Source organism: Maylandia zebra, linkage group LG2, assembly GCF_041146795.1.
Source record: "Maylandia zebra isolate NMK-2024a linkage group LG2, Mzebra_GT3a, whole genome shotgun sequence".
NCBI lineage: Eukaryota > Metazoa > Chordata > Actinopteri > Cichliformes > Cichlidae > Maylandia > Maylandia zebra.
In genome coordinates, this window is record NC_135168.1 from 11,292,003 (window position 1) to 11,319,278 (window position 27,276).

Genomic DNA, 27,276 nt, shown 5'->3' on the forward strand with positions numbered 1-27,276 from the left:
TCAGCGACATGCTTTCTTTCCCTCTCAGGTTTAAATATCTGGGACTCTCCACCGTTTGGTTTTAGAGCTGAAGAAGCTTCTCAGATGAAACGTCTTCCAGAAACTTAAAGACGGCTCTTTTCTCTCCAAGCTCCTTAGATCACATGACCTTCATGACTGAGATCCTACTGGTTTCTAGGTCACATGACAGGTCAGAGGTCAGCGACTGTAACTCAGTTCCTCCTGTTAATGTGAACTCACTGAGTGTTTGTGGTTTACCTCTCAGACTGACTGAAGATGATGATGGAGGAAGAGGAGGACAGAGCAGAGTCTGCAGGGTCCAGCTGTCCGTCTGTGAGGAGTGACCGGTCCAAAGATCGAAATCCAAACTTCAGTGGTGAACCTGGAGCAACGAGGTCAGAGAGCTGAACTCACTGAGTAACAGAAATAATTCTGCACTGACATTATAATCAGTGTTGACTCTGGTTGATTGTCTGACTGTGTTTGTGAGCTGAGAGGAAATGAAAATGAGTTTGTAACAAAAATCAGTTTTGTCCAGTTTTCCTGTAAAAAGCTGAACTCTAATTTAAGAGGATGTTACTGACAGGAAACAGCTGCATTATCTGCAGTCTGTGTGATCACAGCTGCTTCAATCATGTTTGTGTCTGCAGAGGTCAGAGGTCACAGTCTGCAGGGTCCAGCTGTCCGTCTGTGAGGAGTGACCGGTCCAAAGGTACCATTCCAGACTTCAGTGGTGAACCTGGAGCAACGAGGTCAGAGAGCTGTGATGACTCCTTTACATGTTTGTGTTTCCTGGATAAATATGACCTGAAACATCCTCAGATTGTTACAAAGATTCATTAAAAAGAAAACAATGAAAGAGAAAAGATCCAAATGTTCGACTTGGTCATTTGCTGTTTGAGGACAGTGATGCTCATATCTGTGGGGAAAGTGTGACCTGAGTGGGTTCATGTTTGTCTTTAAAGAACAGAGCTGCTCTGATTCTCTTTGTGTCTGATCTGTTAAACAGTCTGAGAGGTCACACAGAGACCCAGCAGCTAAAGCCTGGATCATACTGGCTGCTGTTACTCCATCAGGACAACACTGAACCACAGTGGTGTGGATGTAGTGGATAAATCCCACCATACTGATGCTCAGAGTTAACCACAGGGAACAAAACCAGATGTTACCTTCAGATTGTGACCTTTGGAGTGGACGATGCAGATTTCAATAGAGAATAAATGTTGTTGTTTTTCAGCTGTGAAGAAAGAATCTAATTTTCTGAACTTAAGAATTTATGATGCTGGAAACAACATGGAGACTATAACACAACATTTCCACTGTGTTCATAGAATGAATGTAAAACTGTCAGACATTCATTAAATATGCAAAATGTCTACAGAAGCATCAGAGGGTCAGACGTGAAGCACTCAGTGATTTTGATCAAATGACTCATCAGTTATTGATCTGTACTACACTGATCTACCACGTTAGTAAAGCTGGTGTTCTGGTGGTGGAGGGAGACTCGGATCATGTTCTGGTTTTGGAGCAGTGATCTGCTGATGGTTCAGTTTGATGAGCTTCTTCAAAATCATCCCTGACATCACCACTGAAAGGACGTCCATGAAAACAGACTGAAAATTACTGATATGTTCACAATCTGAGAGTTTAAAACTTGACAGACTTGATTCAGATGAAGTTATTTGAGCAGAAACTCCTGGATCTTTATCCTGTGTTGATCTAATCCTTCATGGTTCCTCCACAGAGTGGAGCAGCAGAGCTCAGAGGTTCCCAGTGGTCAGTCTGCCCAGCAGCATCAAACACAGCTGGACTCCATATTTATGGTCTGTACATGTACAACAACTACTGTTACATCTGTTCTGTTCACAGTCATCTCCATGCTGCTCTTTGTAGACCAGTGGATCGTCAGTGTGTCCAACATGGATCTGATGTTTGGCTCCATGATTTCAGTCTGATTGGCTCATTCATAAATATTCTGTTCCAGCTGCTGGAGGACAACATCATCACTTTTGTGAAGAACGAGCTGAAGAAGATCCAGAAGGTTCTGAGTCCAGGTTACCCAGAATGCTTAGAGAGTCAGAGGAGCAGCAGCAGAGAGGCATTTGTGAAGATCACAGTGGACTTCCTGAGGAGAATGAAGCAGGAGGAGCTGGCTGACCGTCTGCAGAGCAGTAAGAGGATTTATCTAAAGATTTAAGCTGCTGGATAAATGAACATTTTCCAGAGATGGAAGATGGAGCAACATGTTTTAAAGATTAGTTCTTTTTGGAATTGAGTGTTTATTTTTCTTCTCATTCAGAACTTCAAGCTCCAGTTTGTCATCGTAACCTTAAATCCACCCTGAAGAAGAAGTTCCAGTGTGTGTTTGAGGGCATCGCTAAAGCAGGAAACCCAACCCTCCTGAATCAGATCTACACAGAGCTCTACATCACAGAGGGAGGGACTGCAGAGGTCAATGATGAACATGAGGTCAGACAGATTGAAACAGCATCCAGGAAACCAGACAGACCAGAAACAACCATCAGACAAGAAGACATCTTTAAAGCCTCACCTGGAAGAGATGAACCAATCAGAACAGTGCTGACAAAGGGAGTGGCTGGCATTGGGAAAACAGTCTTAACACAGAAACACAGCCTGGACTGGGCTGAAGACAAAGCCAACCAGGACATCCAGTTCATATTTCCATTCACTTTCAGAGAGCTGAATGTGCTGAAAGAGGAAAAGTTCAGCTTGGTGGGACTTGTTCATCACTTCTTTACTGAAACCAAAGAAGCAGGAATCTGCAGCTTTGAAGACTTCCAGGTTGTGTTCATCTTTGATGGTCTGGATGAGTGTCGACTTCCTCTGGACTTCCACAAAACTACAATCCTAACTGACCCTAGAAAGTCCACCTCAGTGGATGTGCTGCTGATAAACCTCATCAGGGGGAAACTGCTTCCCTCTGCTCGCCTCTGGATAACCACACGACCTGCAGCAGCCAATCAGATCCCTCCTGACTGTGTTGGCATGGTGACAGAGGTCAGAGGGTTCACTGACCCACAGAAGGAGGAGTACTTCAGGAAGAGATTCAGAGATAAGAAGCAGGCCAGCAGGATCATCTCCCACATCAAGAAAGCTCGAAGCCTCCACATCATGTGCCACATCCCAGTCTTCTGCTGGATCACTGCTACAGTTCTGGAGGATGTGCTGGAAACCAGAGAGGGAGGACAGCTGCCCAAGACCCTGACTGAGATGTACATCCACTTCCTGGTGGTTCAGGCCAAAGTGAAGAAGGTCAAGTATGATGGAGGAGCTGAGACAGATCCTCACTGGAGTCCAGAGAGCAGGAAGATGATGGAGTCTCTGGGAAAACTGGCTTTTGATCAGCTGCAGAAAGGAAACCTGATCTTCTATGAATCAGACCTGACAGAGTGTGGCATCGATATCAGAGCAGCCTCAGTGTACTCAGGAGTGTTCACACAGATCTTTAAAGAGGAGAGAGGACTGTACCAGGACAAGGTGTTCTGCTTCATCCATCTGAGTGTTCAGGAGTTTCTGGCTGCTCTTCATGTCCATCTGACCTTCATCAACTCTGGACTCAATCTGCTGGAACAACAACAAACAACATCCAAGCGGTCTAGTTTTTTTAGAAAAAAAGAGTCTCTCCACCAGTGTGCTGTGGACAAGGCCTTACAGAGTCCAAATGGACACCTGGACGTGTTCCTCCGCTTCCTCCTGGGTCTTTCACTGCAGACTAATCAGAGTCTCCTACGAGGTCTGCTGACACAGACAGGAAGCAGCTCACAGTACAATAAGAAAACAGTCCAGTACATCAAGAAGAAGCTCAGTGAGAATCTGTCTGCAGAGAAAAGCATCAATCTGTTCCACTGTCTGAATGAACTGAATGATCGTTCTCTAGTGGAGGAGATCCAACAGTCCCTGAGATCAGGACGTCTCTCCACAGATAAACTGTCTCCTGCTCAGTGGTCAGCTCTGGTCTTCATCTTACTGTCATCAGAAAAAGATCTGGATGTGTTTGACCTGCAGAAATACTCTGCTTCAGAGGAGGCTCTTCTGAGGCTGCTGCCAGTGGTCAAAGCCTCCAACAAAGCTCTGTAAGTACATATGTGATCATAGCTTTAGCTTTTAAATGTTTATTCTAGTTAACACAGATCAGGTGGAACAACTCAAATAAAATATCAAAAATATTAAGTGGTCATCGGTACTCAGTTTGTTCAATACTGAATACAATGGAGCACAAATTGTCCACATTTCTGAAATATTTCTGGGTGTAAGTGTCACCAAAGTGCAATTTAGACCTGGCCTGTGGTTGTTATCTAAGTGATAATCATCAATTCTAGTAAAACAAATACAAAATAAAGAAATTTGACACATTCTGTTGATATCAAAAGCACACTGAACAATTCAGTGTTGTTTTACTGCTGTTCTCTCTTCACTTCTTCTCCTCTGATTCTCTCCACATGTTGCTCTGCATCAGTGCTCAGTTTCCTGACAAAACAAGATGAAATATTGCTAAATATAATAGTATCTCATTACACTTCAACATAAGTGTTTTATTTTTGTAATTGTTTATCTGTTATTTTTCAGACTGAGTCACTGTGACCTGTCAGAGAGAAGCTGTGAAGCTCTGGCCTCAGGTCTCAGCTCTCAGACCTCTAATCTGAGACAGCTGGACCTGAGTAACAGTAACCTGAAGGATTCAGGCGTGAAGCTTCTGTCTGAAGGACTGAAGAGTCCACACTGTACACTGGAAACTCTCAGGTGAGATCAAGCATTTTTCTTTCATCAACTGACAGAATTAGCAGATTAATAATAAGGCAGTCCTCTAATAAGAGGAGAAGTGGAGGTGTTTTGAAGGGCAACGTACTCTTATGTTAACAAGACAGGAAGTAGTTCCTGGGAACTGCTTCCTTTGTTATTGTCTAAGTAGAAACATGATGGTGAAACAGTGATGAGTTTGCAGAGGTGGATCCACACAACACAACAATGCTGTTGCGTGCTGAAAGCAGACTTCTCACAGATTCTGAGGCTGCAGGTTTCATCACTGTCCAACCAAAATTCACTGAACCAGCAGTAAATGAACGTCCAAAACGACGCTTCATGTTTAAAAAACAGATGATCAGGGGGATTTGTGTTTACATCTTTTTTGTGTGATCTGTTCACCTGCTGTTTCAGCTGTTTGGTGGTTGTTGAGATGGTTTTGTGAACTTTTAGCTGAGATCCTGACGTTTCTGTAGATACCACACATGTCTAATTACTTTGTACAGCATGAATGGCCATAACGAGGTTTTTAACAGTAAGAAAAGTTGTAAAACTTCAGAAAATATAGTTAAAAGTCCAAAACCTTCTACGTCTGGTGGCTTGTGGTAAGGAGCAGATCAAACGAGTAAAGAATTACGTTATAATTATAAATGGCTTCAACAGCACATTCAGGTCTGTGAGACTCATTCAGACACTGAGCCGTGGCTCTGTGCTACATGCACATATTTCTGCATCTCTGCCATTCAGACACACTTTATATATAGTTTATTTTATGTAGTATTCAATACTGAACTGTACATTTAGTCTTTTTAAAGGCAGCAAGTTTTATTCAGTGTTTTCATAAAAGCCTTATTTCTATCCATTTACTGCTATTAGGAAGAACACGTGAGGTTTAAGACCTGGACCAGTTTGAAACCTTTTGTCCTCCACAGTGGAAAATGGGTGGAAATAAAAATGGGTCTCACTTTAGCCAGCTCCTAATTTTATCAGTTCTACTCTCAGCGTCTCCTGTATATCTCCTGTATAAATGTTGCACTCAGCTTTGTGGTCTCCAATATCACTGAAATGCAGCCAGATGCTGCTCATTTTGCCTTTTCACTCTTTCCTGACACGCTTGCATTTCAGTACAGCTCCCATTTCTCTGTGTACTGGTCTCTACCACTACCCTTGCTGTCTATGGGACATGTCCTCTTTCACATAATGGTATGATCCCAGTCTGTCTCTTAAAGTGTTTGGCCACATGGTTTGCTCATCAGAATAACATCTCAGCCGTGCTCACATTGATTATCAGCAAGCCTGAAAATTCATCAATATTTGACATATGAAATTATCTCATGGGCTGGATTTGGCCCACGGGCCATATGTTTGACACCCCTGGTTTACACAGTTTGGTATTCAATGTACAAGTGAGCTAGCTCTCAGCTAACTAGCAGACAAGCTAACTGCTGGGACTGCGTCTTTCTAACAAGAGCGTCAGACACTCAGACTGGTTTCCTTTGTGGATGATGATGTGTTCTCACACTGATCCTTCATGCTGATGCTGCCATCCACCCACTGCTCCTGGATTCATCATCATCTCCATCAGCCCTCACAATACTCCACCTTCATCAGCTTCATGTTCAGCAGCCTGGATGGACAGTAATTCTTTCCATGGGTTATGGTGGGACATTGAGAGCTGAAGTCAAACAGCAGTGAGAATGAAAGACTGATTCATTTCTATTTAGTCTTGTGATGTGCAGCTTTGTTCAGAGCATTAAGGCCCAGCAAAGATCACTGAGGTCATAGAGTCCTGATGAAACCTGTGTGCTTATAGAAACTGAGACCAGATGAACCAGAATAGAAGGACATTAAAATGAAGTGTCAGCTACACAAAGGCAAAGCTATTCAGTTGTTGCTGTGAGTTATTTAAATGGAGGATGGAGTCAGACTTTAAGCTGCTGGACTCAGTCACTATATCCTGTTGTCCTCATAGAACCTGGACACACAGACTCACCTGTGACACAGTGACACACAGTGTGGGCTACACACACATTAGAAAGTGGATCAGTCACACTTGTGCAATCATTTGTTGTGCTGGGAAACCATGAACACTTTGAATCACATTAATGGCTTTGTTACAGCAACATTCAATCATGAGTTCAAAAGTAGTGCATTGTGTACTTATTTTAATAGTACTGCAGTATGAGAAGTGCAACATTCAGTGTGCAGAAACAGATCAGGTGCTTTCTAACAGCAGTGTTCCCTTTAACACAGCAGCAGTTCAAATATTTCTGTCAGTCTGAGCTGAAACATGAATCTAATCAAATATCAAATCAAAGTTCTTTGCCTCTGCCAGGACGTTAACATTTGATCTAGTTTTTTACAAAGTTCCCTCAGCGTCCAGAGCCACCAACATACCTTTGATCAACAGCAAGTGAACATTTATAAATGTGTGTTTGCAGAACAGGAAGCAGCAGAACTATTGTTCTGTTATCAGGCAGCAGCACAAACGCTCATCAGCTCATTTACTGTGCAGGACTTTGAGTGTGTGAAGTGTGTGTTTGTGCTGGATTTCCTTTGGAGAATCTCAGTCAGAAACCAGACAAAGAAAAACTCTTTCAACAGTCCAGGTTGAGTTGACAACATGAACTGCATTTATCTTCCTCTGACTGACATGTTCTTCCTCCTCTGCACCGAGCCAGCTGCTAAGACTCACAAGCTCATTGACATTTTCTGATGATAAAGAAACTCTCTTCTTCTGCACAATATGAGCAGCAACAGAGAAGAAGCTTTCACAGGTACAGATGTTGCAGCTGTGGCCAAGTACATGTGCTGCATGTTGGAGCAGCCTCTAATGGACAGGCCTCTGTACTGATGGTGGGCTCTGCTCTGTATCCACCACACTGTTCTCAGCTGAGTCTTCCTCCTGTTCACACTCTGATGAAGCACCAACAGGGCCAACTTCTTCTCTGGTGGCTCGGATGTTGTTGCTTCCACAGGTTTCCCTCCAACAACCCTCTGTTCCTGCAGTGAGTTCAGTAAGATCTGGGTAAACACTTGAGCTCCTTGAATCTGGCTCCAGCAGCAGTTTTCACATATACAATGTTGGCATTTTGCTTGCGTGTCTCCAGGTCTGTTCTGAATGTAGACTTGAATTTGACCACGTAGGCGGGGTCATCATCTGAGCTCTCCATCACCTGAGAGAGATGACAAAACACAGAATCACAGAGCATGAAACCAACGTTTCTCCTCCCAGAAGTTCAGTCACAGACCTGCAACAGAAACAAGAAGATTCAAATGACGCAGAGCTTTCATTTACTTATATCCACAAACATGTCCTCTACATATTCATGCTGTATTTACACACACATACAGAGGCTGTTTGTCTCTCACACACCGACAGGACACTGAGAAATACATCATGTTAAATATACCTGCAGGCTTCCAGCTGTGCACTTTGTCCCTGTTAGCTGTGATCGCCATGGCAACCTTGGTGTTGTGCGCGATGCAGGGACGTGTTCAAAGGCAGACGTCTGGCAGCAGCATCATATTTGATGCACTATCTGTACTGAGTGTGCTGACTGTATTTCAAATGTCCCACTGCTGTGCAACATGAATCACATGTTCTGCACGTTTCTGTAACTCCCAGGTAACCATGGTTACCCAGCCACGCCCAGTAGTCTCCAGAGAGACCAACAGCTGGTTCACGTTGTAACGCCGTGGCTTTCGTAGTCTCTCCTTTTTCTACAGCTCATGTGTTCTTCTTGTGATGCTGCGTCTTGAGGCTCATACATGCCGTCATTTGTTGATCCTAAGAACGTTCCTCAGACCGACTTCTTCAACAACAGATAACTTTAGTTGTATCAACACTGCCTCCTGGAACAGTTAAAATGAACATGTCAAAGATCTGTACCTGTCTCCATGTTTCTGTCCCCGCCCCTTTCTTTCTGTCCCGGGTCATGTGAGCGCTGCAGTAGTATTAGGCCCACCCTCAATGCTCCCATTGGCTGAGACGCATAATGACGCCCATTTCAAGCCAGCACTGATCAACATCCCTCCTGTGACCCATGGCTTTTATATTCAGAGCCAGTGAGCACTTTCACAATAATCATGATTTTAAAAACTGTGATTAAAATAATTGCTGACGTTAATCAGTTAATGAGTTAACGAGATAATAACAGGTTAAGTTGCCCTAATAATTAGACTTTGGTGACAAACTGATGTGATCTCCATGTTTCCTTTGTTGGACTGTGGGCGAGTGTCAGAACTGAATGTACTGAGTAACATGTAGAGTTTAAACATGTGTCAGTTCCAGTTTTAGAGCTCTAAAGTGCAGCTATCATGTTAGGAATATGTTAGGAATAGACAGGAACACTGAGCACACTGAGGTCAAATCTTTATTTTACCACTCGCTGCATTCTTGATGTTCATGAATTCAGCAGGTTCATGATTGTCTGCAGCATTAATCTCATATTTCCATTAGAAGTGTTGAATTTGACTGTTTGATGTTCTTTATGATCTCTGGCACCAGTTCATCTGTAGGCTGAGCTCAGTCCATCCATTTAGTGAAATGATGTTTAAAGGTCTCCTTGTCCTGTGAGCGTGCACAGATCCTGAAGCAGAAAGCCTGGGTTACAGAGAAATGATCATCATTGTGATGATGCTCATCATCTCTGACTGGGATTTGAGGTTTTATCAAAGCAGCAAAGAAAGCCTGGCTATGTTGGACTGGGTGTGGCAGCAGCTCCCAGTTTGAGTTCAGGAGACAGACACCCTCTCTACTTTGAAGATCAGCTTCAAACTTTCCTTTTTGATAAAGCTTATAGTTCGAGCTGGATCAGGTGACCCTGAACCATCCCTTAGTTATGCTGCTATAGGCTCAGGCTGTTGGTGGACTTCCCATAATGCTCTGCTTTCTTCTCCCCTCTTTTCACTCCTGATGCTTTTATATGTCACTACTGCATGTCCTTAACTTTTGTCTCTCTGTTTTGTTCTTGTCTCTCTGAGCTCATCTCTTCTTTCCCCTCACCCTGCAACCAGTCATGGTAGATGCTCCTCCTGGAGCCTGTTTTCACTGGGAGGATCTTTGTGTCAAAGGGAGTTCTTCTTCCCACCATCACCAAGTGCTGCTCACAGTGGAGGCGGTTACCTTACACTGTTAAACAGCTTCAGATGACTGTTGTTGTCTGTTGGGTATTGTCACTTATAAATAAAGTTACAATGGATGGATGTAAATGGATAGATGTTATTGTGACAAAGAGAAAACAACTGTTGACAGATAGATTGTTGTTTTGTGTGTCTGCAGTCTGTCAGGCTGTCTGATCACAGAGAAAAGCTGTACTTCTCTGGCCTCAGCTCTGACCTCCAACCCCTCCCATCTGAGAGAGCTGGACCTGAGCTACAATCATCCAGGTCCCTCAGGAATGAAGCTCCTCTCGGCTGGACTGAAGAATCCAGGCTGGAGACTGGACACTCTCAGGTATGGAGAGAAAATCTGATAGAGGAGGAAGAGCTGGAAACATTTCCTGTGTCTTTCACTCACTTCCTGTTTGTTTCCTGCAGATGACACATGAACAATCACACATGCAGGAATATTTTCTAATAATTATTCACCTAATTAGAGTTAGCCCCTAATGGCAGCCTAGTTAGCATTAACTCCTGACATCGTTATAATGCAGGGGAAAAGGGTTACCATTATCAGATAATGCTAATTTACATCAAATTAACAATAGTTAATAATGGTAGACTTCGTATCATTAGCTGCTGTCATTCTTACAAAGCAAAGGAAAACAATATGAGCATTAGCTGCTAATGCTTTTTCATCTAAAATTAGCATTAGCCACTAATGGCAGCCTACTTAGCATTAACTCCTCACTAATATAATGCTAATTCACGTCAAATTAGCATTAGCTGCTAGCATCAGCCTACCTAGCACTAGTTGTTCACATTGTTAAAAGGGAAGAGAAAACGATATTAGCATTAGCTACTAATAATTATTCACCCCTAATTTGAATTAGCCGCTAATCAGAATCAGAATCAGAATACTTTATTGATCCCTGGGGGAAATTATTTTTTGTTACAGTGCTCCATTTTAAACCAACATTAAGACAAGACAGACAATACGCTAACTAAGAATAGTACAATATATACATATATATACATACATACATACATACATACATACATACATACATAAGTTACTTATAAATAAATATTTGGAAAAGAAACATGTGTAGCTGTAGCAGCAAACAGTGTGTTAAGTGGATGCGTTGTACAGGGAGATGGCCACAGGCAGGAATGATTTCCTGTGTCGTTCAGTGGTGCTTTTTGGTAATCTCAGTCTCTCACTGAACGAGCTCCTGTGACTGACCAACATGTCATGGAGTGGGTGGGAGGTGTTATCCAACATTGTCTTTATCTTGGACAGCATCCGCCTCTCCGACACCACCTTGAGGGAGTCCAGCTCCATCCCCACAACATTGCTGGCCTTACGGATTAGTTTATTAAGTCTGTTGGCATCTGCGACCCTCAGCCTGCTCCCCCAGCATGCAACAGCATAGAGGATCGCACTGGCCACCACAGACTCATAGAAAATCCTCAGCATTTTCTGGCAGATGTTGAAGGACCTCAGTCGCCTCAAAAAATAGAGACGACTCTGGCCCTTCCTGTAAAGTGCTGTGGTGTTTTTAGCCCAGTCCAGTTTATTGTCAATGTGTACTCCAAGGTATTTATAGTCCTCCACAATGTCAACACTGACCCCCTGGATTGAAACAGGGGTCAAGTGTTTCCTGGTCTTCCTGAAGTCCACGATCAGTTCCTTGGTCTTTGCCACGTTGAGCTGCAGATGATTCTTCTCACACCACGTGACAAAGGAGTCGACCACAGCCCGGTACTCTGTCTCATCATCCCTGCTGATGCATCCAACCACCGCAGAGTCATCAGAAAACTTCTGAAGATGGCAGGTCTCTGTGCAGTGGCTGAAGTCTGTGGTGTAGAGGGTGAAGAGGAAGGGGGAGAGGACAGTCCCCTGTGGTGCCCCTGTGTTGCTAATGGCAGTCTACTTAGCATTAACTCCTCACTAATGTGATGCTAATTCACATTAAATTAGCTTTAGCATTAGCTGCTAGCATCAGCCTACCTAGCACTAGCTGCTCACATTGTTAAAAGGGAAGAGAATACGATATTAGCATTAGCTGGTAATATTTATTCACCCCTAATTAGAATTAGCCACTAATGGCAGCATACTTAGCGTTAACTCCTCACATTGTTGTAATGCAAATGGGGCTAACTTGCATTAAATTAGACTGCTGTTATTAGCTAATGCTATTTAGCAGTAGCTGCTCACATTGTTATAAAGCAAAGGAAAACGATATGAGCATTAGGGTCTAATGCGTATTTGCCTTAAATTAGACGTAGGTGCTAATGGCAGCCTACTTAGCATTAGCAGCTCAGATGTTGTAATGCTAGGAAAAAGAGTGTTAGCATTAGCCGTTCACATTGTTATAAAGTTAAGGGAAATAGTGTTAGCATTAGCTACTCACATTGTTAAAAAAAGTAAGTGTTAGCATTAGTGCATAATGCTAATTCATGTCAAATTAGCACTAGAAAGTGCATTTTCTGAAGAAACTGCAGTGTGAATGCTTGAATCTGAATGTATGCATTGAAATGAAATAATTACTGAATTTAAGTTAAAAATTTTGAATGAGATTAAAAAAAAAACCCGAATTTAACCTGAAAACAAAAGTGCTGAACTGCTAAAAGCTGAAGGTTACACAGAAGAAGAAGTTGGAAAAAAGCTGAAAATGTTTTAATTGTAAATTAGAAAAACCTAAGAAATGAGAAAAGAACATTTAGAGTCAGAAAACATCTGAATGAATATTAAAAGGTCATATTCTTTGAATCACTGAATGACTAAAATGTGATCCCTCCACTTGGATCCACACAGTTTAAAAAGTTTACATCTCTGAGCTTTGAAAGACAAGATGTTGGAAAGAGAACAACGATGGCGACGTTTTGAGGGTAAAATGATGGCTGTAACACTGTGGACACAGCAGCAGTTGAAAGAGAAGTGTTTAAGATGAATCTTGGCACAGTGGCAGGCAGAGCTCGTTAAGCAGGCAGGTGTGAGCCTGGTTGCTATAGTGACCGCACCCAATGGCTCCATACACACGACACAGACATGCACCTCACTTTTGCTGCTTAAAATGAACAGAAAAGTCAGGCCGAAACAAATCGTTCCCAAATGAAAAGTACATGTCGTACTGACAAAATTCTTTCACCGTGAGCGACAGCCATGTCTAGTCTACCAAATTCTCAGTTTTCATGCCTGTGGAGTTTATTATATGGACGTGGTGACAGTGGAAAGACACCATGCTCTTCTGATTTTCAAACGAACCTTCTGAGCCATTTTAACATTAGAGTCTATGGAAGAGTTGGAGGGAGGAGGCTGTGCATTGGTGACATTTATGAAAGAACCATAACACCTAGTACAATAGTAAACACATTGGATGAAAGAGGACAGCCATGGCTACGTTTTGAGGGTAAAATCATACCTGTAGAGCAAACGCTGCGGACACAGCAGCAGTTTTAAAAAAGATTTTAAGATTATTTTTTTTGCTCCTCTCACTCTAGCAGTTGAGCTGCCTCACTCTAGCCCCAACATTCCGTCCCATACACACCCATTATAAACTCTGAAACGGGTGAAAAAACATCATGAAACTTAAACTGGAACTGAAGAAAAAGTATAATAGATATTGAAAAGATAAATACAAGTTGAATAGTTGAATGTCTTGTCTTCGTTTTAAAGTTTGAATGGTGGCTCTATGTGAACGTATGTTGAAGTAGTAAGAGTTTAAAAATGAGTAAGTTGAATGAGAATTTGAAGGGTCTCCCCATTGAAATACATGGGAAATTTTTGTTGAATAAAGTTGAATAAAATTAAAAATATAAATGTTAAAAATGAGAAAAATAGAAGCACACCATTCCAAAAGAAGAGGAATCTAATGGTGTTTGAATGGTTTTTCTAAGTTGAACGGTTTTGAAGGAGATAGTCGGCGAAAAACGTACGGAATAGGAAAAAATAATAATAAAGATTAGAAGAACAATACTGTGAATGCTTTTCAAGCATTCACACTAATTAGTTAATAACGGCAGCCTATTTAGCATTAGCAGATAATGTTGACCTTGGCCCACTGGAAAAGTTAAGAACTAAAGATTTAGGAGTGTTTCTCGATAGCTCTTTCTCATTTGAGAAACAAATGAATTCTGTTATTAAAACCAGCTGTAAGGTTTATATTGTTGACTGTCATTTATGCTTAGAAATATTTACTCATATATGCTTAGAGTTGTATAATCGATTGCATGATGATAGAGGTTTGATCCTTAGTAGTCTGTAAAGACTCTGTGTGCCTTCCAGAGTGCTCTAGCATGCACACAGCACTTGGGGCCATGAGAGAGGTCGTACCCTCTCTTACTGATTTATGGTGTAGGACAGGGGTCTCAAACTCAATTTAGCTGGGGGCCGCTGCAGGCAGAGTCTGGGTGAGGCTGGGCCGCATTAGGTTTTCCACAAGAAAGGCATGGTTAAAAAATTCCAATCTTCTCAAATCTCTTTATTTTTATTTTTTAACACAAAATATGAAAAATGAATAAACAAATTAAGAATTAATAAGAAAATAAATCAATCTGTAATACATAAATAAAACAATAATAAGATATTTTTACTCAGTGAACTTGTGTTTTTCTTTCAGTCTTCTATATCTGCTGTATTTAGATTGAAATGTCTGTATTAACAGTTCTATAACCTTCTTCTGAACATGAATGGAACACTGTAGAAAATGAACTGTTCTTCTGAACATGGCTTCTCTTGCCTACTCCTTGCTGCTAGAGACCTGGCAGCATAGCCGAGCCAGATTTGGCCTGAGGGTGGAAGCAGTTGCGACCCTCAGTATGTCTTGAAGATGATCATCCGTAAGTCTGGACCTGTACTTGGACTTATTGAAGTTCAAAGTGGAGAAGAGCTTTTGGCACAAGTATGTGCTACCAAAAAGGCACATGGTCCGCTTGAACATTCGGGAAAGCCGAGGGAAACTAGGGCTCAAGTCTCTCAAAAATTGTCCAAGCTTGTCTGCTTTTCCACTCACCTCCCTGAACTTTGCTTTGAGTTCAGAGTTGCACTGCAGCTCAATGAGCTCCATTTGAAGCACAGAAGGGGCATCTTGCACATCAAAGGAGAAGGGGTCCGCAAAAATGTGAAAGGTGGCTCTGTGTGTCTTGAAGTCAGCAAATCTGTGATCAAATTCCTCCTGTAGCCTCAAAATGACATCAACATACTCGTCAGCACTGAATGGTGTGCCTGCATCCACGAGTGCCTTGCATGCTGGGAAATGGCAAAGGTTTGTCTGAGAGAGCTGAGCTTTCCAGAGCGCCAGTTTTGTGGAGAATGCTCTCACGTTGTCATAGGCAGCACTGACAAGTTGCCCCTGGCCTTGTAACGTCTTGTTCAGTACATTAAGCTCATGTGTCATATCAACAAGAAAAGCTGAGTCCATGAGCCATTTGGGATCAGTTAGCACAGGAACACTAACTCCATCCTTCTCCATGAAGGCTTCACTTCTGCTCTCAACTCAAAAAGTCTCTTTAATACATTTCCCCTGCTGAGCCAACGTACCTCAGTGAAGTCGAGCACATCCCCATATTCTGACTCCATTTCCTCTAAAAAAGCTTTAAGCCCCTGGATCTGATTTGGTTGATGCATTTCACAACAATACACATCACATTGTCAAACTTCAGGCATTTGCTGCAAAGGACCTGCTGATGGATGATGCAGTGCAGAGCAATGGCCTCCTCCACGCCTTCCTCTTCCAGTTTGTTTTGTGCCACCAGTCCATGTTTCCTCCCTGTCATTGATGGCGCTCCATCTGTTGTTATTCCAACAAACCTCTTCCATGGCAAACCAACATTCTCAATGGCATCACACAGCTTGTAAATATCTGCTGAGCGGTGGTCTGGCCATGCATTGGAATTACTGTGAGCAGCTCCTCCATCACTTCAAAACTGTCATCAACACCACGGACATACATTGGGAGCTGGGCAGTGTCGGTGATGTCTGTGGTCTCATCAAGAGCGACTGAGTATACACTGAAACATTTGGCTTTCTCACACAGTTGGTCATAAATGTCACTTGACAGGTCAGAAATGCGATCTGCTGCGGTGTTGGCAGAAAGGCTGATGTTGCTAAACTGACCTTTCTTTCCCGGACAGACTATATTTGCAGCCTGCAATATGCACTTTTAGACAAATGCACCTTCTGTGAATGGCTTCCCTGCTTTAGCAATCATCTCACTAACCACGTGGCTCCGACTGCTGCATTATTCTCTTTGGTTGCTTTCTTGGAGAAATCTTGCTGCCTCAGTAGATCTGTTTTAAGACTGGCAACCCGGTTCGCTCTCTCGTCTCCCTGGTATTTTGCATCCAGCTCAGCATGTCTAGTTGTGTAATGACGTTTCAAATTGTATTCCTTGTGCAGCGCAACTTTCTCTGTGCAAATAAGACAGGTCGGGGTGCCCCTGTGCTCAACAAAGAAATATTGCATTTCCCACTTTTCCTGAAATTGTCGGTGCTCATCACCAACCTTTCTCTTCACCGCAGGCTTTGAAAAAGACATGTTTGGGGCTATGTGACATTTATAATTCTACTTGGTGTCACTGTCGCATTGAAGTTTCAATCAAGCGTTTAGCCGACGGACGGGGAACGTCTCAACGCGTAGAGAACGTCATTTCTGCTTCTTTTTCTTGCAACCGTAGCACGGCGATCGGCAGATAAAAAGCCGGTAGCAGTCTCCTTTGTTTTTACGCTCGATGTTCATGTCTTTCATGACGACACGAACACCGTGGCGTTTGCAGATGGTAGAAAGTGCAGGGATAGCGAGCGCAAAAAAGGCGACTGCTCACGGCGCCGGGCTGTTGTTACAGGAGAAAGAAGCGGAAATGACACCGTGACATATAACAAATAACATCAGCTGTTTCTGATGTTAGTTGTTTTGACTGCTTTTACATTATATTGAAATATATGTAATGTTCATGTTTGCTGCAATGCAAACGCAGTGATGCAAATAAAAACATGGAGCCACAAATTACGGTGCGACCCTATAATTAGTCCGGGTTACCGGGGACTGTTGTTGCCGATGAACAGGTGTCGCTATGTGACTGCAGACTAAATTGGGCTGCATTGAGTTCATGACTTTTCTTTTATCCCGCCGCCTACGCATCACTGTGAGAGTTAATATGAGATCTCTCTCTGTGGAAAAATAACTTTAAATCCCACTGACGTGTGTATAAATCTATATACGTATAATGTCCCGCTGGGCAGCAACTTAAAAAAACAACTTTTTTTGAAGTGTTGTGAACGCAGCGCGCTGGGGCGAATGTCGGCGTTTGCCCAATAGAAAGGAGGAAGCCAGCCAGGCACAGGAAAGAAAGAAACACTCCAGGGCAACGCTGCTGGAACTTTGACTCATTGAGAAATGTTTCCCTGCTTGCATCAAGCCCGGCTGGTGTCCCCTGAGATCCATATCCCACCCTGATTGGTGGGTTAATTCAGCTCCGCCCACAACACTGTAAAGTGTCATACATTATCAAACTAACATTACATTTTCATATTAAGGTGGGGCCAAAAACTATCGTCCTGCGGGCCGCAATTGGCCCGCGGGCCGCGAGTTTGAGACCCCTGGTGTAGGAGGACACCTACTCTGTGTCTGGTTAAGTATAAGAGCCCTTTGTTAGGGGAACCGCTGGACTCTTAGCACCAGCTTTGGGGTCACAGGGTCACATCTGGAACACACACACACACACACACACACACACACACACACACACACACACACACACACACACACACACACACACACACACACACAGACACACACACTATGCACAGACTGGTACTCTTTGTTCATACCTGTGTAAGACGTCATAATGAACTTGTGCATATTCATGTAAGCTCAATAAAGAGCAGTGTTACGAGGGAGCAGACGAGAGCGACTGAGGTCAAGTGAAGGAACGGCGCTGTCACAGTTCTCTCCCTCATCAATTGTCTGCTTCCAGCGGTGGGTCTGTGCTAGACGACCCATCACCAGCTTTTTCCACTGGTTACCAGTACGTGGTAGAATCCACTTCCAGATCTGGTTGTCTTTAAATCTGTGAATGGATTGGCTCCATCTTATCTCTCTTTAACAAAAGAATCCAAGTGGAGCCCTCAGGTCTGCAGATAAGCAGCTTCTGACCAGAACTAGACGTAAAAACAGAGGTGAGCTTTATCGATGGCTGCAGCCAAACTCTGGAACAGTCGCCCTTCACATCAGGTCGTCACCAACACTGGACATTTTTAAAAGCCGGTTGGAAACACATTTGTACTCTGTAGCTTTCAATCCTGACCAGTCTTTATAGTCATTACTGTGTATGTTTCCTATTTTCTCTCTACTCTGTGCAGCACTTTGGCTCAAGCTGTTTTTAAATGTGCTGATAAATAAATGTAGATTTCTTTGAATAAAACAGTGGAGCCGAGCTTTGAGCTCAGTGTGTAACAGTGTGTGTGTGAGAGCCATGTAATGTCCATGTGTGCATGCTGACTGTGCTGCTCTGACCCCCCTCCTCCTTTCAGGGTGGAGCCTGCTGGAGTCCGATGGTTGAGACCAGGTCTGAGGAAGTGTAAGTGTGTTTTTAATGGGATTCATGAAAACAAAGCAGCACACATTCAACCATCTTCATCATGTCAGGAGTCATCATCAAAGTGTCAATCAATGAACAGATGATGGATCAATAACTGCAGCTGGATTGTGTTTGTTCTCTCCATCAGATTCCTGTCAACTCACAATCGACACAAACACAGTGCACACAGAGCTCCAACTGTCTGACAACAACAGGAAGGTGACACATGTGGAGGAGGTTCAGTCATATCCTGATCATCCAGACAGATTTGATGTTTATCAGCTGCTGTGTAGAAATGGTCTGACTGGTCGCTGTTACTGGGAGGTCGAGTGGAGAGGAAACGTTTTTATATCAGTGAGTTACAGAAGCATCAGAAGGAAAGGAAACAGTGCTGACTGTTTGTTTGGATACAATGATCAGTCCTGGAGTCTGTTCTGCTCTGATGATGGTCCTCGTTATGTCAGGCACAATTACAGAGACACATCCATCTCCTCCTCCTCCTCCTCCTCCTCTGTCTCTAACAGAGCAGCAGTGTATGTGGACTGTCCTGCTGGCACTCTGTCCTTCTACAGAGTCTCCTCTGACACTCTGATCCACCTCCACACCTTCAACACCACATTCACTCAAACTCTTTATCCTGGGTTTATGTTCTGGTCTCCTGGTTCCTCAGTGTCCCTGTGCTGAGTGGAGTGTAAAGAGTGTCTCCTGTTACAGAAACACTCTGACTGTTGAACAGATAGTTCAGTCTGTACATGTCTGTCTCTTTCACTCACAAACACGTTTTCAGATTCATGGATTCAATCAGTTGATGTTTGAAACTCTTCTAAATGATTCCTTGTAAACTTCTTCCTCTTCAGTCACAAACAAACAGGAAGTGATGTCACATGTGTTCCTGTCCACACAGCAGAATGAGTCTATTGCTGACAGTGATGTACAAACAGAGTGAGCATTTCTGAGGCCCAAAATAAACTGAGTAGTTCACTGAATGAACAATGGACTGTGAGCTCAGCTCCTTCATCATTAGTATGGATTATATATGTATATGTATTATTCTTCTGCCCTCAGCTGAATGTCTCTATCCAGCTTATGCAGTGAGCTAAACATAAAATGGCTTCAGTAAACACTCAGGAGACCGCGTGCCATTCTTCGGAGCTTTACTGATCCTTATTTTCCTTTTTTTTTTTAAAAAAGATTATGCCTTTTCAAGGGCGTCAGATGCAGGAATTTACAGAGACACAGCCAAATGGACCTTCCCTGTCGAGTGCTGGGAGAAAACCACTGCTTGCGCTCTAACATGGTGCTACCCTGTCACCCCACTAGATGGCAGGCTTTGCCCAGACAAGATCAGGAATAAACATATTTTTCTGACATGTTGCAACAGTTAATTACAGAACGAATGATTATGACCCGCCATATAACAAACTTATAAAAAACATGCCTTAGAAATAACAGGAGGGACAGAATACTCCCCGCCTGACGTCTGCAGGACGTCACACCAACTAAAGCTGAATCCCACTATTACAAAGGATATTAAGAGTCTTTCAGACTTAGCTCTTAGGTACCAACAAGACGACTTCACTGATGGGTCTCAGGTACACTCTACATTCGCCACTGCGGATGATCTTGACTTCAATCTTCCTTACTCTGCCATCTTGACTGGGGAAGGTCTTTGTGACTAGCCCTAGTGGCCAGTCAATCCTGTTTTCTTGTCCCTCTTTGAGCAGGACCACATCTCCAATTTGTAGATTGGGCTTTGATGCCCTCCACTTGCGACGACCCTGTAGTCCGCTGAGGTACTCTCTCCTCCATCGTCCCCAGAAGATGTTGGCTAGGTACTGTACACGTCTCCATTGCGCTCTAAACAGGTCCTGATCGTGGAACTGACCTGGTGGTACTGGGGGCGCACCAACCTTTTGTGTGAGTAGCATGGCAGGAGTGAGAATCTCAGGATGCTCTGAGTCAGCAGAAACTGTGGTAAGTGGCCTTGAGTTGACTATTGCAGTGACCTCCGACATGAATGTCACTAACACCTCATGTGTGAGCTTTGCATTTCCGTGCTGCAGCAGCATTACGTCAAGGATCCGCCGACTGACGCCAATCATGCGCTCCCAAGATCCAGCCATGTGCGATGCATGTGGAGGGTTAAATTGCCACTCACAGCTTCTTTCTCCAAGATACTTGTTGATTTTGTCGTTATGACAACCCTTCTTGTCGATTTGGAGTTCTCTGCAAGCACTCACAAAGTTTGTGCCGCAGTCGGATCTGAGTAGTTTAACAGCACCTCGCATGGCAACGAAACGGCGCAGAGCATTAATGAAAGATGAAGTGTCCATTGCTTCTATCACTTCGATATGTATGGCACGAGTGCTCATACACGTAAAGATCACTGCCCATCTCTTGGCCTCTGCTTGACCTCCTCGTGTCTTTCTGACTGTAACAGGCCACGGACCAAAAACATCTAGGCCCACACACGTGAAAGGAGGGTCTGTACACATTCTGTCTTCTGGTAGATCTGACATGATCTGCTCTTGTTGCTTGCCCCTTAATCTGCGGCATATGACACAGTTGAAGATGACACTACTGACGGCTCTTTTCCCACCCACAATCCAAAAACCTGCAGCTCTGATTGCACCTTCGGTGAAGTGTCTGCCCTGATGACATACTTGTGCGTGAAAGTGTCTGATTATGAGCTGGGTTATGTGGTGTTTACTGGGAATGAGCATGGGGTGTGTCTCATCTGTTGACAGTTGAGCTCTTGCGAGCCGGCCACCGACCCTAAGGACTGCATCAGCGTCTATGTAAGGACTCAGCTTGCTAAGTGGACTTTGTGTGCGAATGGACTCACTCTGCTCCATGCGCTTGATGTCATCCGCATACACCTCTTTTTGAACTGCACGAATGATAGTAACCTTGGCCTGCTGGAGCTGTTCTTCTGTAGCATAGTTGTTGCACTTGTGCCATCCACGACATGTGCTCTCTGTTTCACCTTTAAACGACTCGGCAATGTGCAGCAGTCTGGCAATAGTTTTTAGCAGACGACTCCAATTTGAGAATCTCTCGAACCTTGTGGTCCCGAGCTCTTTTTTTGACAGAAAGGTGGCACAGGATACGATATCTGGGCGCAGCTCAGTGTCGTTTTCAGGGCAAACAAGGTCAAAAGGTTCTTTCTGTATTTGTCGTTGGCCTGAATCTGTAAGGAAGGCAGGTCCGCTAAGCCATGTAGAGTGAGACAGATGCTCAGCGGGCAGTGCTCGTGTGGCATGGTCAGCTGGGTTTAGCTGTGTGGGTACGTAATGCCATTGGTGGGTCTGGGTAGAACGCCTAATGCGCTCCACACGGTTATGCACATACACATAAAAGCGTCTTTTTTCATTGAAAATATATCCAAGGACCACCTTCGAGTCGGTGTAGAAGTTCACCTCATCGATAGTAGTGTGAAGCTCCTGCTGGACCATTTCCGCCACTTCTACAGCCAGCACAGCAGCACAAAGTTCCAGTCTTGGAATTGTGATGTCTGGTTTTGGAGCCAGCCTGGCCTTTCCAAGAAGAAACCCAACTTCACTGAGCCCATTGCCTGCTGTGAGTTTCAGGTAAGCGACGGCTCCAACAGCTTTTGTGGATGCATCACAAAAAACATGCATTTCTTTTCTCTGAGATTCAGATAGTGAGATGGATGTATACATGCGGGAGATCTTGAGCTGTTGTAAGTGCTTTAGGGAATCTTTCCATTGTTGCCACTTGTCCTGTTTCTCCCTCGGCAGCGGTGCATCCCATTCGCTAATGTCCATAGAGATCTCTCTCAGAATGGAGCGGCCTTCGATGCTGACTGGCACAGCGAAGCCGAGTGGGTCATACAAACTGTTGATGACTGACAATACACCACGTTTGGTGAAAGGCCTGTCATTGATTTCAACTTGAAATGACAATTGGTCTGTCGACAGGTCCCAGCCTAACCCAAGGCTGCGTTGCATGAGTGGGGCGTGTTGTCCACGTTGGAGTTCCTGCGGGCCTGTGGCTAGATCTTCACTTGGGAAGGCACTGACGACTACAGGGCTGTTGGATGAGATCTTGTGAAGGCGGATGTTAGACTGAGCCAGCATCCTTTGTGTTCTGTGAAGGACGTCAATCGCCTGGGTCTCAGAGGGAAATGACTTTAGCCCATCATCTACATAAAAATGGCGCTCAATAAATTCCCTTACATCACTGCCATATTCTTTCTCCCCTTCCACAGCAGTCTTCTTGAGTCCATAGATGGCAACTGAGGGGGACGGGCAATTCCCAAAAACATGGACTGTCATGTGAAACTCGTCCACTTCTCCATCGAGGTCGTGATCGCGGAACCACAGGAAACGCAGATAATCACGATGGTCCTCTCTGACCGTGAAGTTGTGAAACATCTGCTCCACGTCAGCCATCACAGCATGTGGGTCACCTCGGAATCTGAGAAGCACGCCCACAAGGCTGTTATTGAGATCTGGGCCTTTACACAGTACTTGATTCAGAGACACATTTTCGAACTGGGCGCTTGAATCGAAGACTATTCTGATTTTTGCTGGCTTTTGGGGGTGGTAAACACCAAAGTGTGGGAGATACCAGCATTCTTGGTGGGGTTTGAGAGGGGGTGCCCTTTCTGCATGACCTTTGTCGAAGATCCTTTTCATAAACTCCACATAATGATCTTTCATCTCCGTCTTTCTCTTTAATGTCTTCCGTAGGGACATGAGGCGGTTGAGAGCCTGCTCTCTGTTGTTGGGTAAGCGACGTCGGGGATGACGAAAGGGCAGGGGGGCGACCCAGTTATTTGCATCATCTTTAGCAAACTCTTTGTGCATAATGTTCAGAAACGTCTTATCTTCTGCAGAGAGTGCCATTTTGTCATCATCAGTAGTTTGTTGAAAGATGTGTTTGCCCAGTTCATCTTTGACCTGTGTGCTCTCAAAAAGGGGGCATTCTTCTGTGATCTTCACTTTTGTGTAGATTCTGTTGCCACAGGGAGAGAGAAAACTGGGGCGGCCATTATCCAGTATGTTAGTCTTGTAGGAGTTCAATGTGGGTCTGTGAGCTCCCGAGAGGCAAACATCCCCAACAATTACCCATCCAAGATCAAGCTTTTGGGCATAAGGTGCTTCATTGGGCCCATTTGCCTGGCGTCGAACCTTGTGAGCCTGAATTACATCACGGCCTAAGAGGAGGAGAATATCTGCCTCTGGATCAAGAGGGGGTATTTGTGCAGCTATGTGAGCTAGGTGATGATGAGCAGCTGCAGCTTCTGGGGTGGGTATCTCACTCCTGTTGTCAGGAATCTGATTACACTCTGTCAGTGTTGGTAGTGGTATGGACACTTTTCCGTCCACACCCTCAATGACAAAGCCGTGAGCTCTACGGCCTGTTTTGTTCGTTGTGCCAGAGCATGTTTTCATTGTGTATGGAAAGGCTTCACCATGTACATTAAACATGTCAAAAAAGGGAGAACGAGCCAGTGACACATTACTTTGGTCGTCTAAAATTGCGTACATTTTCGTTTTCATTTGAGGGGCTGTGCTGTGATATACTTTCACCATGCAAATTTTAGAACAAGACCGTCCTTGTTGTCCCTGTCCACATACCTCAGTGCAGTTAGATGTAGTCACTGTGGAGCTCGGGATGTCTGGCTCCCCGCCGTGTGCCTCTGGTGTAGAATCAAAGCTCCCACTTCTCCAAGGGGGTGGCCCGGCATGCATGGCGGAGATGTGGGTATCGCTTTTGCACTCCAGACAACGAATATCAGCTTTACAGTCTTTGGCCCTGTGTTCTGTTGATGAGAGACACTTGTAACAGATCGAAAGCCCTTTGAGCAGACTTTTCCGCTCATCCAGTGTTTTCATCCTAAAGCCTCTACATTTTGCAAGTGAATGGGGCTTCATGTGTACTGGACACCGTTTGTCGGGATCAAGAGAGTGAGTGTTAGATTTGTTGCTGGGTGTGCCAACCTGTGTTTTGTTTGCTGTTAGCGGGGCTCTAAAATGTGATTGTCTCACCAGTGGCCTTTCTATCCTCATGTGCCCAGTGCTGTAATTTTGTAGGATAAAGCTGGGGTCAGTTTTCATTTCAGCATTGCTATTTACGAACTGGACAAAGTAGGAGAAAGGCGGATAGTGCACTCTGTGTTCTTTCTTATACTTGGACCCCTGTTTGATCCATGACTCTTGCAGGGTATGTGGGAGTTTTTCCACAATTGGGTTTATGCCTCTTGGAGTGTCAAGAAAGCTGAGGCCTGGCAGATATCCTTCGTTTTTTGCTGCTTCAAGTTCCAGGAGGAGATCTGCAAGTTCCTGTAGAAGGTGATTGTCTCTCGGAGTAACTCTGGGAAAGCTCTCTAGGCGTTTGAACAGAGAAGCTTCAATAACTTCTGATGAGCCATAAATCCTGTCTAGCCTTTGCCATAAACGCTGAAGACCTGTTTCTGGATTGTTAACATGGACAGCCCTGATTCTCAGAGCATGCTGGAGAGACTCCCCACTAAGCCACTTAGTGAGCAGATCGAGTTCTTCACTGCACTTTAGGTTTAAATCTTCAGTGGCATTGTGAAACGTAGATCTCCATGCTAGATAAGTCTCTGGCTTGTTATCAAACACTGTCAGTCCTGCTGTCAGTAGGTCACGACGCGAGAGGAGGGCAGCGAGGTCTGATACATCTGCTTGTCGTTGTGGTTTGGCTGCTCCAACATAGTTGGACCAATGGGGAGGTGGAAGTTTGGGCTGCCAAACAGGTGGAGAACTGGGGGGGTACCCACGCGCAGCTGCTGCTGATATGTCCGGCCCTGTAGTGTGGGTGTTGTCTAAGTCACATTTTTGCTCTCTACAGTGTTTTGACTCACCTTCCATATTAGTGTTATTGTGGAAGTGGGTATCTACATACTCTTGAGTGCGGCTGACAGCCGCAGCTATTGTGGCAGGAATGTCTGGTGGCTTCACAGACTCTGCTTGGTCCAGAACTGCAGCCTCTAGGACCCTTGCAGCTGCAAGTGCTGCTTCTGCTTCTCCCTCCTGCTTCAGAGCATTTAGCGCTGCCTCCATCCGGGCCTTTTCGACCTCCATGTCTATTTGGCGTTTGGCATATTCTGCTCTTGCTCGAGCAGCTTCGGCTTCAGCTCGTGCTCGTGCTGCAGCAAGGCTTGCTGCTGAGCTGTTTGACCGGCGTGAAGCTGCTGAGCTGTTTGACCGGCGTGAAGCTGCTGATCTGCATTCCGACCTGACTTCCAGCTGTGAAAGCTGCGAGGTGTCCCCGTGGTTGGACATGATTGCTGTCGCTGGAGTGTCTCAGGATCCTGGCAGTGCACTTGATGCGTGGACAATCTTTTTACTCTTCTGCCCTCAGCTGAATGTCTCTATCCAGCTTATGCAGTGAGCTAAACATAAAATGGCTTCAGTAAACACTCAGGAGACCGCGTGCCATTCTTCGGAGCTTTACTGATCCTTATTTTCCTTTTTTTTTTTAAAAAGATTATGCCTTTTCAAGGGCGTCAGATGCAGGAATTTACAGAGACACAGCCAAATGGACCTTCCCTGTCGAGCGCTGGGAGAAAACCACTGCTTGCGCTCTAACATGGTGCTACCCTGTCACCCCACTAGATGGCAGGCTTTGCCCAGACAAGATCAGGAATAAACATATTTTTCTGACATGTTGCAACAGTTAATTACAGAACGAATGATTATGACCCGCCATATAACAAACTTATAAAAAACATGCCTTAGAAATAACAGGAGGGACAGAATAATTATATTAGTATCATATATATCAGGTGCTGCTGCTTTCAGTCATTGTGCAAATGTGCTGTTTGTAAGGTTGTAAAGCTGCAGTCAGCTGAGACTGAAGAAGTCACCTGATCAGTGAGCAAACGTTTCTGAAAACGTCCAGATGAACAGAATCAACCTTTTGGGATCAGCCAGCAATGCAGCATCATTGTTGTTCAGCTTCAGAGGTTTGCAGGAATGAACTGATGACCAGAAACAGCTGCAAAGTCCAAGAAAATACCAGCTGGAGTTCAGCTGCATTTGAAGAAGTCAAAGAAAAGTAAGGATGGCAAAGGGCGACGTTTTCTTCCAAAGAGCTGCAAACATGGTCGACGCCTCATTAGAAGAATCATCTGGACATTTGTGAGGAACTCTAACCAAGAAAGCAACGTCACACAGATCCAACAGACAGTTTCCATGACTGCAAGTGTTGAGTGGAAAAATGCTACATTGCATTATTGCATCCTCTCACCACAGGAGGCGCTGTTGGCACCACTGATTGCTGATCAGCTGTTCTCTGATGATCTGATTGATACTGTGAATAACGGGACTCACTGAACTCTGTGACACAGTGAAGATTACAGAGTTTAACTTCACCCTTTAAGACTGACCACAGAACCAAGTCCGCCAGAGCTTTTGTTATATTTTTACATGCTGTGGAGCCATTTGTGGGAGCATTTCAAGTTGCTATACATCAATACAACTGTTATAGCCCTAATTTTAATAATATGTGTGCATTAAGTCCATAGTAACTACATAAACTGCAAAAACAACCTCTGCTCATCCATCTCTGTGTGTATCAGGATACATTTGGTTCATAATACACAGAAAAATCAGAGTTATTACCTGTAATAAATGTGAAAGATTCCTGCAGTGATAACCAGGCAGGACTGAAACACATCCAAGCTGTCACCACGGTAACAGCACCGCCCATCCACAGGTGAGGGGAGGAGCAAAAAGAGGGACTTTGACCATTTTATACTAAAAACACTCAACTAATGTTTCTAATATGAAACAAATAAGCCCACATTAATGTGAGCGTTTATTAAATAATAATA

General features: G+C 44.2%; 1 protein-coding gene across 1 annotated transcript; it reads left to right on the top strand.

Moving 5' to 3' along the window:
* The first annotated feature begins 123 nt into the window (after positions 1-123).
* LOC112434040 (protein NLRC3-like) lies at positions 124-4,910 on the top strand. The gene is made up of 6 exons (XM_076876810.1): positions 124-190; positions 266-395; positions 1,745-1,823; positions 1,985-2,171; positions 2,300-4,094; positions 4,588-4,910. Exons 2-6 carry the CDS (start codon positions 277-279, stop codon positions 4,763-4,765), a joined length of 2,358 nt encoding a protein of 785 aa, XP_076732925.1. The 5' UTR covers positions 124-190; positions 266-276; the 3' UTR covers positions 4,766-4,910.
* The last annotated feature ends 22,366 nt before the right edge of the window (positions 4,911-27,276 follow it).

Coding starts and splice junctions, on each gene's coding strand:
- LOC112434040 (XM_076876810.1), top strand. CDS start 277: ATGATGATGGAGGAAGAGGAGGACAGAGCAGAGTCTGCAGGGTCCAGC. Junction 396..1,744: donor GGTGAACCTGGAGCAACGAG/GTCAGAGAGCTG, acceptor GTTCCTCCACAG/AGTGGAGCAGCAGAGCTCAG. Junction 4,095..4,587: donor AAAGCCTCCAACAAAGCTCT/GTAAGTACATAT, acceptor GTTATTTTTCAG/ACTGAGTCACTGTGACCTGT.